The sequence below is a fragment of the Grammomys surdaster genome, unplaced genomic scaffold (assembly GCF_004785775.1).
Source record: "Grammomys surdaster isolate TR1022 unplaced genomic scaffold, NIH_TR_1.0 348, whole genome shotgun sequence".
NCBI lineage: Eukaryota > Metazoa > Chordata > Mammalia > Rodentia > Muridae > Grammomys > Grammomys surdaster.
In genome coordinates this window covers 5,457,730-5,471,587 of record NW_021604767.1, presented here as the reverse complement: position 1 = coordinate 5,471,587, position 13,858 = coordinate 5,457,730, and the positions used below count along the sequence as shown (strand labels likewise).

Genomic DNA, 13,858 nt, shown 5'->3' with positions numbered 1-13,858 from the left:
CTACAATTAATAAAAGCAGTCCACTATCTATGCTGTGTCTGAAACGGTTACTTAATGTGCCAATTACCCTTATAGAAAGTCATAAATAAACCTGTAAAACATTTGAAGTTACTGTCCACATGATCTCATTCAAACAGACCACACATCTGTGATGCTTCCCACTCAACTGAGAGCAACATGAGCTGAGAAGCTATTTTCAGAAAAAAGCCTCTAGCTGGTTACTTTTCAACAGCTTGACCATGGTAAGCTAGGACAGAATCTGCTTACACCATGAAGTGCTCATGAGATGTCACCACCAGAGCTTTATTTACAGGTCACTATGCCAAAGCTGAACTAGCCCTAGAGTCTTATTTTGAAAAGGCTCTCCACAACTCTGGCAAACAGATCTTTGCAGAAAGGAATAAAAAGAACAAATTCCAAAACAATCAGCAATCTAAGAAACACAGGAGGACCACACACATCAAAGAAAGGAAATGAGTGGTCTTCTGACTTTCTAAGTTCTTTGGAAATTTGGGAGGGGGGTCTCCCTCCCCACCCTCCCTCCCTTCCTCCCCTTATATCTCTCCAACAGACATGCTGCAAAAGGATTTCCACATGTAAAATATGAGAAGCAAAAGATGCTCCTTTCTTGTATGTCTGAGCTGATGGTAAGGTCCATGCAGACAAGCCTCTACCATTCACCCTTTGCTTATCTCATGCATTGTTTCTGTATCTAAAGCTCCAGGGTGAGCAGGCAGCTCCCACTGGGCCATGCTTCTGGGTGTTAAAAACCAAGTTTTTGTGGTACTTGCCAAAGAATCACATGCTTATATCCTAGATTCTCACCGTTCTACTGACACAGGATTGCATTAACATCTATTTCCGAGAAGCTATCAACTCTTTTTAGACCCTTCATAAAGCACATAAAAACAAAACAACACGAACCACAGGGTTGGTTCCTTTTTATTTTTTAACTAGTAGGACTGAAATATTTGTCTTTTGCATAAACTAATAGTTACTTAACAGCTTCCAGAGAGCAAATAGTTACTTAGGAGTAATTAAATATGAAAGTGCATAAGGGGATATCAATAGTTTTCATGATATAAATACTGACCTTTGACGAGTTACACTGCTCCCAATCTGCTCCGGGTCAGAAGGGAAAGAGTCTGAACTACTGTACCCATCTGCTGGTAAAAGAAACCTTCTAGTTAATAAGACTCAGTTCTTTGCTTTTTACTCTCTGTACCCACAATGTTATAGTTCTTTTTGCTGCATTGACACATTCAAAGACTGAAGAATAGGCTAACAGTTCATTCCAGTGTTCCCAACTGTAAAAATCACATACGTCATGTATAGCTATACAGGAGACAGAATAAGTTACAATCTAGATAAAATAAAACAGAAGAAATATTTCAAAATAAATCACAGAAGTCATACATATATTGCAATTCCTTCTCATAGAAAAATGTAACTTTAGGTTGAATCGCTTATATAAAATGTAACTATAGGTTGAATCTTTCTTATATAAAATGTTTCTGCCCTCCCCCCACCCTATAGATTTAAAGTATTTGCATAAACAAGAGATGCCCAGAGAACAGAGCCAAGTGTAAACATACACCCATTCCATATCTACTACGATCATGTACACAGCTAGTTTGTAATGTGATCTGTCAAGAGCTCAAGTGTGAAGCCATTTTGATACTCAAAAAGTTTGGATTCTGAACCAGTCTTATTTTGAATTTTGAGATTACTGTTGCTGACTCTGTATTATAAACTCATAAAATATGATTTAAAGCAGACAATAGAATGTTTAAGGATGGTCACTGAGAATTTGAAATAATCATTTTCTTATTTTTATTGTAGGTATAAATTGCTACTTTCACCTAAAAGATTAGAAATGGCTGAGAAAAGAATGCTTGTTTTATCTGGGCATGGCAGCACTATGCCCATATAAAAGGAACTTTCTTTGCTGCTGTAGCCCCTCTCGCTTTCCCTCAGCTGCTGAGGTCACTCTCAAATCCTTTCTCCTATGCTATACTACACAAATAAGCAAACCCTCAGTAACCAAGTCGCTTCCTCCTGAGGTGACAAAGCACAGTCCCAACCCTGGCCAGTTCTCACCCTCTGACCCTCCCCACCAGTGAAGCCCCCATCTTGTTGGGATTGGATTACCACCCACAGCTCCCTCCTATGTCAGCGCTTGCCTACCTTAGACCTGGTGCTAGAACAGAAGGATGAGTATTTTAAGAAGGCCTCCTGTCTCTCTTCCATGGACAAGTCTCTAATGACTTTTCACACCCTTCAGTAGGAGTGTAAATGTTCCAATAGCCCCTCTACTGTTCTTTCACTTGCTACCCTGCTTACCAACTCTGACTCTATTCCAGGTCACTGCCTACTGTCTACAGACACAAGCTTCCTGCCTAAGGGGTGCATACTGGCTGTTGCCTGTCTTTTAGTCATCTTTCCCCTAAGTCACAGAGCTGTCACTCAGCTCCTTCAAATTTTAAGACAAAGATTATCTTCTAATAAGGCTCTCTTTGTTCTCATTTAAAATGACACTCTCATTCCTGTCTCCAGCTTTTAAGTTCTATTCATGAAATTAGCTTTCCTTTCACGTAAGAGTTACCCCGTCTGACTGCAATCTAAACCCTTATAAACTCAATACAGATGAAGACTTGTTCTGTTTTGTTTACTGCTAAATCCCCATCCCCTAGATTGGAACCTGGAACATAGTATCCAATTACCATGGCTGAATGAAGGAACATCTCAATGTTTTGTGAGAAACAAAGAAAGATAAAGGGAAGAGCCAATGGAACACACCGTGAAGGCAAACAGGTAGCCTGCCTTGAAGATGACAATGACAGGAGTATTTACCACACACAGTGCAGAAGGTTTTGAGAGTTATTGTCCCCTATTTTACACAGTGAACACTGTACTAAACAGATGCAGATTTCAATTCCCCAGACTTTAAATTTATTTAATAAACTCAAATGAGAGATATGATGCTATCTTTCACTTACCTACGGTATTTCCGGAAGGAAATTTTACTGATGAATTGATTTTATTTTCTTCTGAAAGGTCAGATGGCTTCACAAGTAATGGGCTGGTTGGATTAGTATGATCTAGTAGAGAATCAAAAGGGTAAAATACAAGAGACAGACATTTTATTGATAAAATTCATGGAAGATTGAATTACAATTAGATTTCATTTAGATATTGCCAAAATGTTATAATATTTTAAATAAAACTGAATATAAGCCTGTTTATGGGAAATTTTGTTATCTTCCACAATAAGAGATCATTTACTTGTCTGTCTTTCACTTGGTTAACTTTATCCCAGTAGCACAGGGAACAAACCACCCAAAATCTGGGCTATCAATGATGACAGTGTGGTCTTATAGAGATGATATATTTGCCCCTGAGAAGCCTTAGTTAAGCTGGGAAGGGGTAGCACACCTCAACAGCAGCACTTGGGAGGCTCAAGCAAGATTGGAGGCCGGCCTGGGTTCCACAGTGAGAACCCACATGGCTGTATATGACCAGCTGTAACTTGAGTTACAAAGCACTCAATGGTTTCTTTTGACCTCCTCAGATACTAGGCACACAAGTGGTACATACATAGTCACATAGGGAAAGTACTCATATATATAAAATAGCATACATGTAAAATAACATAAATTTAAACAACAAAAAGACCACACAGACTCCAGAATACCAGAAGTGTCTCATTTTTAAATGATCTTATTTATTTTGTAAAAATTTCCCACAAACACCCCCATTTTAAAGATTTATATGAAACACTTTCCTTTTTAAAAGTATATCGTTTAAACACACAGCCCTGCAGGCACACACAATTGTAGAGAAGTATGAGGTTAAAAAAAAGAAACAACTACTAGTCAGGTGTGGTGGAGCACACCTTTACTCCCAGAACTCTGGAGGCAGGAGTAGGCGGATCTCTGTAAATTCAGGGACAGCCTGGTCTACGAAGTGAGTTCCAGACCAGGCAGGGATATGAAATGAGACCCTGCCTCACAAAACAAACATATAAACAAACACCCCAAAACAAAATAGTCGTTTATGAGAGAAATGAGAGCCTCCGCAGAATGACTCCTTCCTTCCCTCTGCATGCTGGCTTGCTGGTGGCAAGCTCATCCAGAGAAGCCTGATGTGACGGCAGTCCTTACCACTGCTTGTTCTTTTCAGCTCCATTTCCTGCATGTGGATTTTGCTTGGAGTCATGCGAATGGGAACTGGATGCACTATAGCGGTATCCTAGAGACAAATGAAGTAAAAGTGGTATTTGCATTAGGAATTGTGGGATCCTGGGGACTAACAACACCGAAAGCTTCTGCACACATCTTTCTCATCCACAGTAATGCAAAGGTAACATCTTTAAAAAATTAACAGCTCAATTTAAGAAAATCAAGTTTACATGATGAATAATTTGATTTCATAAAGTAATCTGAAGTTGAATGATTAAAGAAATTCATGAAATCTGCTTATTAAAAACATAGTTCAAAACAGTATTTGAAAACAAACTGAAATGATGTGATGAGATTATATAAATCTTAAGCTTTGAGAAAAATTAAAATATTTATGAGAACTCAAAAGCTAAGCGACAGACTGGAAATTGTTTTTACTAAGCTGCTCAAGGAAAAAAATATTTTTAACCTATAAAATGAAAATAACTAGAAGTCTGCTCTACTGCAACTGTAGGTACACTAACTGCTTCCTATCCAGAAAGGAATACACTAGAGGAACAAGGAAGACCCCAAACTAACATGACAGTATTTTATGACTATAAGACATCAAGCACGTCTAAGCTTCTTAACTGATTTCAGGAGCAAAGCAGTTGACAGCAGTGACTTCTGAGAAGAAGGAAGGAAGGAGTAAAGTCAAAGAAAAGAAGCATCCCAGAACCAGGAAGAAGGCAGAAGGGAGCCTCTAGGAAGCAGCTCTGCAGCTGACACCTTCTGGAGAGCAGCCAGAACCACATCAAACACATGCCTTCAAAGTCTCTGAAAGCCCTGGTGAGGAGGGCGTGGCTCCTATGGGGGAGGAGTCAGCTCCTGGGAACCTAAGCTCCTTACATGAGTATCTAGTAATGCAGTTAAGTGTAGTGAGGGGCACTGACCTTCAGTTTACAAGGACACTGCTCTGGTGATAAAACTGAGTGGACAATTAGACACTAGCATGTGCCTTTTATTTGACAGCCTCTGTTGTCTTACTCTCGTCATTTCTAAACTTAAACAGTTTACAACAAATTTGTCATAGCTATTACATGGAGGAAGCCATTTAGAATAATTTCCTGTTGTAATTCCATGAGAATCTAACCAGGATTCTTATATATAACCAATAAGCCGGAACCACCATTTCCCTGTCCCTCTAAAATTATAGTTAAAACAGCTGTGTTACCCACAGATCAAAGTTTTGATTTCTATTATGTTTTCAAAAAAAATACTTAAAATAGTAATTTAAGATACTGTCATAGTTATGATTATAAAATATGGCTTTATTGATAACATCTTTGTTTGATTTCTTCATATTGTCACAATTTTTATTATTGTTAAGCTGGTTGGTGTTGGTGGCTTCTCACAGTAGCTGGTTGTAGTCTTTGGTGATTTGAGCATGTTTGTACTTCTCTTTTATTGGCTGTGTATATGCATCTTTTATATTGGTTTGTTTCTAAGTGATGCAGCTTTTAAACATACACTTTATATCATTTTTTCCAATGCATGATTAATATACTTGGTATTTTTTGTATCTTTTATGTTTGATAAATATAATTAAATCTAATTTAGTTTACTGTATAATTCTAATCATTAATATATCAATTGCTAAAATGGGTTGTTTATTCTTCTCTAAAGTAATTTTCCATTTTAAACTTTATTTTTATAATTTTTGCTTCCCTTTTAGAGATTTTTATTTTAAATTGTGTATTATGTGGTTTGAATAAGAATGACCCCATAGGCTCAAATGTTTGAATACTTACTTATTGCCATGCCTTTGTCCAAAACATTGTGGACTGCAACCCCTAAAACTGTAAGCCCCACAAGTGCTTTTTGTCAGTTGCCTTGCTCATGTGCTTTGCCATAGCAATCGAAAAGTACCTAAGACTCATATAGCGTGGATACATGTACCTGTGTGCAGGGACCCACTGAAGCCAGAGGCATCACATGCCCTAGAGTTGCCTAAAAAGGATGCTAAGAGCCACATTCTGGTCCTTTCCAAGAGCAGAATGATCTCTTAACGACTGAGCCTTCTCTCTAGTTCCCTTCATATATTTTTAAAGTTATTAGCTAAAACATTAAATGTGTTGTATTTTTCAAATGATAAATCTTTCATTACCTTTAAAACAAAAAAACAAAACAACAACAACAAAAACAAAATGAAAACAAACCACAGTCTCCCCATGTAGTTCTGACTGGCTTGGATCTTTCTATTAGACCAGGGTGGCCTTGAACTCTAAGTGCTAGGATTAAAGGTATGAGCCACTGTGCCCAGCTAATTTATATTAAATTTTAATTGTTTTATTACATAACTTTTATACACAAACTATGTATTAAAAATGTATTAATTTTCTAAAAGGTTCACTAAGTCTGTACCAAGCAGTCAGCTTTCAATAAAACAGTGTACTTGGACAACTACTGGCTACTGATGGCCTTTACGAAGGCTCTTAATGCCCACAAAAGACAACAAAACCCTGATGAGTCTGGCAGAGATGGCCAGGTTTATCCTCTGACTAACACATATTGCACATTTGTATCATATATTTGGGTACCTAATTAATATAATTCAGAACTTTATATTGTTATAATTAAGCTCATCTCTGCATTTGCCACATGCCCTCCATCCGATTACTTCTTTCTATCTAATCCACCCCTGCCTACTCTCCATTCATTCTACTGCTAAGAGCTCATCGTCTCTTTGACCCATCACTTCTTCAGTGTTAGCTGAGTCATCTTCCACAATTGCCCCTCCTTGCCTATGTCATCCTGGCACTCAGTGCTGGCATCTAGCTGACAACCAAGTGAAGCTGATCTTAGTCTAGCCTACTAAGAGGTCTCCTCCATCTGGGTCTAACTTCATTCTTTAATTCCCAGTCCCCCCCACCCCCAACACAGATGTGTACCATATGCTATCACTATGCAGAACTTATCCTGTTTATGATATTCTCTGCTGGGAAGGAAGGCCTTTGACTATTTTTGTCAACTCCCACGTTTAATCAGGACATATAGGGGACTTACAGAACCTCTGGCATGCAGTCTTCCTACTTTTTTTGAAAAGTTTAACTTTTCCTTTTCCTGTCTTTTTTGTTTTCTCCTCAGATACTGGCCAAAATCTGGGCATGCTCGATACTCTAGGTGGAAACATCACACTTTCCTTTGAAGTCTATACCCCTCCTGCCATGCTTGCCAGTCTCCACTGTGGAACTTGCCAGCTTTCCAGACCCCAACTTTAAGACATGCCTTTCCTCTCTCTTCCTTTTCCCATCTCCCTCTTCCTGACAGCTACCAGGAGTAACAGAACCGGGTTGAGATGAGTTCTCAACCCAGGGGTCAAACGACCCTTTCACAGGGGTTGTCTAAGGCCATCAGAAAGCACAGTTATTTACAATTCATAACAGTAGCAAAATTAGAGTTATGAAGAAGTAATGACAATAATTTTATGGTTGGGGGGTCACTACAACATGAAAAACTGTATTAAAGGGTCACAACATTAAGAAAGTTGTGAGTTACAGGTTGCTTCCTCTGCCATTTTCCTTTTAAATGCTAATAAAAGGGTCCTTGAGCTTAAAAAAAGAGATTCATCATACAAATATCAGACCTTCTTTTTACTAAAACTTTCCCAAATACCTTGGGTTAAGTTAGCCAATCCCTTCTTTGCCTATAGTTTTACCCAGTTATATACCATGATAATTATCACAACTAGCATTATGATCATCAACTAACACTAATTAAACTGGTCTGTTCAAATTTGAAATCTTGCTTTTGGCATCTTTTATTTCTATAGGATATCAAAGAAGGGATACCACCAAACCAGGTGAGTTGTCTGGCTCTGACAGGTGATGAAGCTATTTTCATATGCTGAACTGCTCAGTTCTATAGCATCTAGAACAGGTATAAATCAGGACAAAGACTGTATACTAGTCAACAGTCTAGAATTTCCTTGGTGTGTTGGTCACATTTACCCTGGCAGAAGCATATTCTACTGGAAGTTACTAATTATTTGATAAATCATTCAAGAAAAAAAGACACTAGAAATGACAGCCCAATCGCCACCATCCCAACATGCCTGTGAGCTGCTGCACTGTGTGAAGTGTAACACCATGTCACAGGTTGTCAAGTGCCACCAGACCAGTGCCTTCATGGACATTTCTCAGCAGATGGCAATGAACATTTTGTTTTAAAAACCACTTCATTAAAGATTCCCAACCATAAAAATGTTAAATTCACACTAGATTGGTAGTGTATTTTTCTTTGTTTTTGTTTTTACACCCTCTATGATGCCCTGATTCACTTAACGACAATCCTGGTTTACATAAGTCTCACAAATGGTCATCTGAGATTGTAGCTAGAGGCTGTGGTCTATCGACAGGCAATATTCAGGTAGTAAATGAGGTGTAAGACACTAATATAGGGGGGCACAATTGATTAAAAGTAGAGTCTCCTAACTGAGACTCTAAAGTAAGGATGGGAATGGGTTAGAGAACAAAGACTTAAGTTTACTACCACAAAAGAAAAAAAAAATTATAGATTTCACATTATAAGTATTTAATAACATCACCTACATTTGACCAAATTCAGAAGTCTAAATTCAAGTTTAAAAATCTCAACAAACATCTCCTATTTTCTCAAAATTTCATGCCACACCATAGATAGTGATGGAAAGTACTGAGCTATATAAAAAAATTAAGGCTTTTTCCTGATTTATTGAGGCAGAGTCTCTCTTTGTAGTCTAGGATCACTGGTCTCAAGCTCTACAGTGCTAGGATTACAGACATGTAATCACCATGCCCTGTTTAGCTATACAGTTTTTAACACCAGAGTTGGCACTTATAAATCTGGACTTCATTTCTAAGATATGGTAAGAACGTCAAATATTTTTTCTACATTTCCTACCAGTCATGAATAGGGTTTAAGCTTAGGTTGGGCTAAACAAGACTATCTCAAAATAAAACCAAAAGCAACAAATAACTAAACAGAAATCACCCTAAATAATGCTCTTGTCTTATCTGGAAGAGTGTTAATATTATCAATAATCATTTTCTGTCTTTTAAGGGTTAGAAAAAAAATCAAGCTTTTGTATTGCTAATTCATAAAACCTTTTCATGAGTTAAACTGTGTTAATAACTAGAAGAAAGGAGTAATAAAAACAAAGCTTAAAGCTAAAGGAAATTTAAAGGTAAACTTGATTATAGAACTTGTCATGTCCCAAGAGACCAGAAATGTGGCTAACAAGTAGCAAAAATTTCAATGTTTTCTTATCTCTCTTAAATTTTCAGGGGTTAAAAACAAAGACAAGAGCCTTAAGTATAGTAAGAAAAGAAGCAAATGCATGGGTAATCCACATTTTTAACTGGCCTTGGAAACAATATAGTTTTAACATTTTAAAAATAATTAAATATTCATTAAAAATAATTAAAAATACATTATGTTTAGTATAAAAGCATCCTCTGTAAGATTGTAAAGCACAGAAAAACTTTACTAATTTACTGATAGAGCAGTATTTACATGTCATTTCCCCCCAAAGATTAATAAGCGCTGGCTGTCTTCAGTCAGAAACATCTAAGGAGCTGTGTCTGCACTGTGGCTGGAGCTTGGTGGTTTGGCATGTGTGTGGCTCTTGGTTCAAACCCCAACAATGGGTGGTGTGGGGCATGAATGCCATGTGTCACTTTCTCTGCACTTTTCTACTCTGATCATTTAAAGAAAAAAAAAAAGACCTTTTACACTCTTCTTCCTTCCTACTTCCTTCCTTTTTGTTTTTACACTGTATGCTTATTAGCATGTGTCCTCTTTAAAGGAAGAGAGAAAGACCAAGTGAACAGTGAGAATGACTATAGAAGTTTAAGCCTGTAATTTAAATCTTTTCAAGCATTTGAGGGACAGGTTGGGTGTAACTTTATAGGAACAGAATTAACTTTTAAAATCAGGATATGAACTTTGTAGCATTTTTTCAAAAAGTGACATAAGAAATCACAGAAGACAAGACAGAGGTTTCTGCTGCATGGGAGTAATCTGTAACTATAAATCAGTTTGCTTTTGTTGTGCTGAACTTAACATACTAATTAAACAAAAGTTATGCTATTAGAAATATTTGAAATGACACTGCATAAATATTTACATACAGAGTACATGTTACATGATGTATAAGCATACAAATAAAATATGTAATTGAAACAATTTGTATATGTTTAATAAAACATACACTTAGCAGATGCAACATGGCTAACCAAATCGACTATCACAGAAATACTCATTACAGACACATATACTACCAGGTTTTAAACATAAAGTCTTCTTTCATCAAAAAACTTACAAAATATGAAGAATGGCAAAAATGTTCTTTCCACTATGGAGCATACCAAAAAAAAAAAATATGAAAAGGCCTGCCAAATTTCCTTCTAAGCACTAAACTGAATCATGCATATTAGCTAAGAAACATAATGATGGATATTGGGTTAATAAAATTAATTTCAAACGAGCAAGCTAAGTGATTGACTTACAGGATCAGCTGGTGCAATGTTAGAATCAAATTGGGTCAGAGTTTGTGAGCTTGAAGAGCGTTCACTAAATGTCTCCCACTGCTGAACAGACAGAGGAGAGACAAGTCAGCATGGGGAGATGCAGTAGAAGATCACTGGAGAAGACTTAGCAAAGTCATTCAGAGGCTGCACTGCAAGCTGCATTTCGCAGGACCAACAAAATTCTGTAGTTTGTAATTCCCATATCATTTCATACTTATCTGTGCTGGGCCATCTTATAAATAGAAGGTGAATACCTTCATAAGCAAATGTACAGTAAAAATTTAATGTAATCTCTATGGATGAGATTAAAACTTGTACAGAATTAACACTCAAAACACAGTAAAGGGGACAGAGTATCAGTGATGGAAATGGCAGCCAGGTAGAAATGCACACGGTTGTCTGGACTAGAACAATGCTTAACTCAAATCCTGTCCAAACGCCAGGTACAACACTGATCCACAGAAGCCGAGAAGCTCAAGTCCTAATCAACATGGAGCATTCAGTGCGACTTGGCAGTGCGACCCCTGAAAGATGAGTTCATTATGTACGTGCACATATCTTATACATATGCATATTTAATAAAATATAACAGATAAAATGAAAGAAATTCTGGAATTAATAATGTTTTAGCTTATTTATCAATTTGTAGCAAGTCAACCTCTGCGATCAGCACTACAAACAGGGCCATGCCAGATCACAAGACAGAGCTGCCAATCAGGCCCCTCCCCATGCTAGGAAAATCAGAATGCAGCCACGAGAGCAAATCAAGCATCTGAGTATGTGTTATATACAGGAGATGCACGGGAAAAGCTACTTTCTAAAAGAGGTACACAAAGAAATATCATACCTCTTAAAACAGGTGGAATGATAAGTCAACATTAATTATAGTAAATTCCATTTGAGATCTTAGTAACAGTATAGAATATTTTCATCCAAGTTGTATTAAAACTATTATTAAATATAATTCTTAAAAATGATGAGTTGTCTTCTGAGGAGGGAAACATCCACTTACACATATACAATATATACACGTGAATGTTTACACACAGACACCACTACCTCATGAACCAAAGCCCTTATAAATTCAATTCTTAAGAGTATATATACTTGCCGGGCGGTGGTGGCGCATGCCTTTAATCCCAGCACTTGGGAGGCAGAGGCAGGCGGATCTCTGAGTTCGAGGCCAGCCTGGTCTACAGAGTGAGTTCCAGGACAGCCAGGGCAACACAGAGAAACCCTGTCTCGAAAAACCAAAAAAAAAAAAAAAAAAGAGTATATATACTTTTATGCTTCAAAGTTCAACTTTCTATTTAAAATAGTGATATTCAATTTGAGTAGATATGTAGAAATTAAGCTTTAGCAAATGAGAATATTGCTGAAAATTATTCACAAAAATGGCTGATAAAAGCATTCAATAACTTCTCCTTCAGGTCACAAAGACAAAAACGTTAGTTCAAAGCTGTGACTAAAGCTTTCAACAGTTCACTTTTATTATGGGCTTTCACATCAGAAACGGATTTAACAAACTTGGTAATACAGTTAATTTTATCCTCAACAACTCCTGTTATAAGGAATTAGAAGGAACTGAATTATCTACCTCACAGAAAAACAGCTTACATGCAGAACTCAGCTCCCTGGAAGGCAGTGGGTCTCATCTTCAGGACAAGTTCAGTAGTTACCAGCTATAAGCTCTGGCACCTGACTACTGGCATAACTAGCTGAGCTGTGCGGACTTGGCTGAGTTACACAGCCTCTCTGTGCTTCAATTTCTCCATTTTGTCATGAAATTAGTAATACCTACCTCACAGAGAGGGACTAAGATTAAATTGAGTGAAGAGCCTTTTGAGTAGCCTGGCATATCAAAAGTGCTTTTAAAAAGTTAGGGATTTTTAATGTTTTCTCTCATAGCACCTGATCTATATCCATCAGTGCTAAATAAACACTGAAATAATATTGAATTTGTGGGAGATAAAATACAATCTAAATTTATATTCCAAGTAGATATTTTAATAGCTATTACCAAAATATCTAAAAATCATTCTTACTAACTTTTTAAGCATAGCATGAATTACATAGCAAAATATGCATAGCAAAATTATGTTATTTACAATTTCATTACTAGGCATTTAAAAAAAGAAACAAAAAACCTGGTAGGACTTTTTGAGAGGGATAATGGAATCAGAACTGAACAGTATTTTATCTTTATCTCTCCAGATCACACCTGATTTCTTTTAGAATGGACATGGACTCCTTACACTTTGGAAAGACTTGCTTTTATGTATAGACCATAAGAATGGGCTAACAGCACTCTGTTAACTTAATATTGCGTTTTAAAACCCTAAGTGCAGCTTTACAAACACCTTCCCTACTCTCCATACGCTACACTTCTACTAGCAAATTCCTGCACGTCTTCCTCCCCGTCCTCACAAGCATGTGTGTTTACCTGATGATGTGGTAGTACAATGGCAGAGCTGTCTTGGCTGTTCTTAGGCCTTTAGAAGGCAGCACAAAGTCATACAGAACTGCCAGTTCTCCATTTCCCAGCAGCCCTAAACTAGTATGACTTTAACAAAATACTGTCCTGGCTTTAAAAGACAGAAAATCAAAATGCTTACTTTTGTAGATATAAAACTCAGTTAACAAAGAGAACTTCTTTTGAAAGCTAATTACGGAGTTCTCCAGAGCACAGAGTTTTTACAGAATGGGGTGGGTGCTCAGGCCCTTCCACTTAATTCTAAGAGTGTTCTCTTACTGTTTTATATGGCCTAAGCCCAAGTGCGTGTGTCCCTATTCTGTTTTGCACACTACTGGTCGTATTAATATGATAAAACTGCTTCATTCTGTACTATTATTATTTTCTTTTAGTGTTTTGAGACAGGGCCTCTCTACACAGCTCTGGCTGTCCAGGAACTCATTATATAGACCAAGCAAGCTGGCTTTGAACTCGCAAAGATCCTCTGCCTCCCAAGTGTTGGGACTAAAGGTGTGTACTTATCACATCTGGCCTCCACTTTGTATTGAATAAACTAATTATAAGTAGTTTGGGATGTAGAAAATACTTTTTTCATGCAGAAAGCTATACTAGTGACTTGTCTATTATATCATCTCATGCCAAGACTGTAACTATAT

General features: G+C 37.2%; 1 protein-coding gene across 4 annotated transcripts in view; it reads right to left on the bottom strand.

Moving 5' to 3' along the window:
• The window catches only part of Reps1 (RALBP1 associated Eps domain containing 1), a 75,316-nt gene that overhangs the window by 6,047 nt on the left and 55,411 nt on the right, over positions 1 to 13,858 (bottom strand). The window contains exons 10-13 of one of the 4 annotated variants that reach the window (XM_028779225.1): positions 10,709 to 10,789; positions 4,164 to 4,251; positions 3,000 to 3,101; positions 1,094 to 1,166 (exon numbers count right to left, since the gene is read on the bottom strand). In XM_028779225.1, coding sequence (XP_028635058.1) covers positions 1,094 to 1,166; positions 3,000 to 3,101; positions 4,164 to 4,251; positions 10,709 to 10,789 — 344 coding nt within the window. The remainder of the gene's footprint in view (positions 1 to 1,093; positions 1,167 to 2,999; positions 3,102 to 4,163; positions 4,252 to 10,708; positions 10,790 to 13,858) is intronic. The other 3 variants (XM_028779226.1, XM_028779227.1, XM_028779228.1) reach the window with 3 other exon arrangements.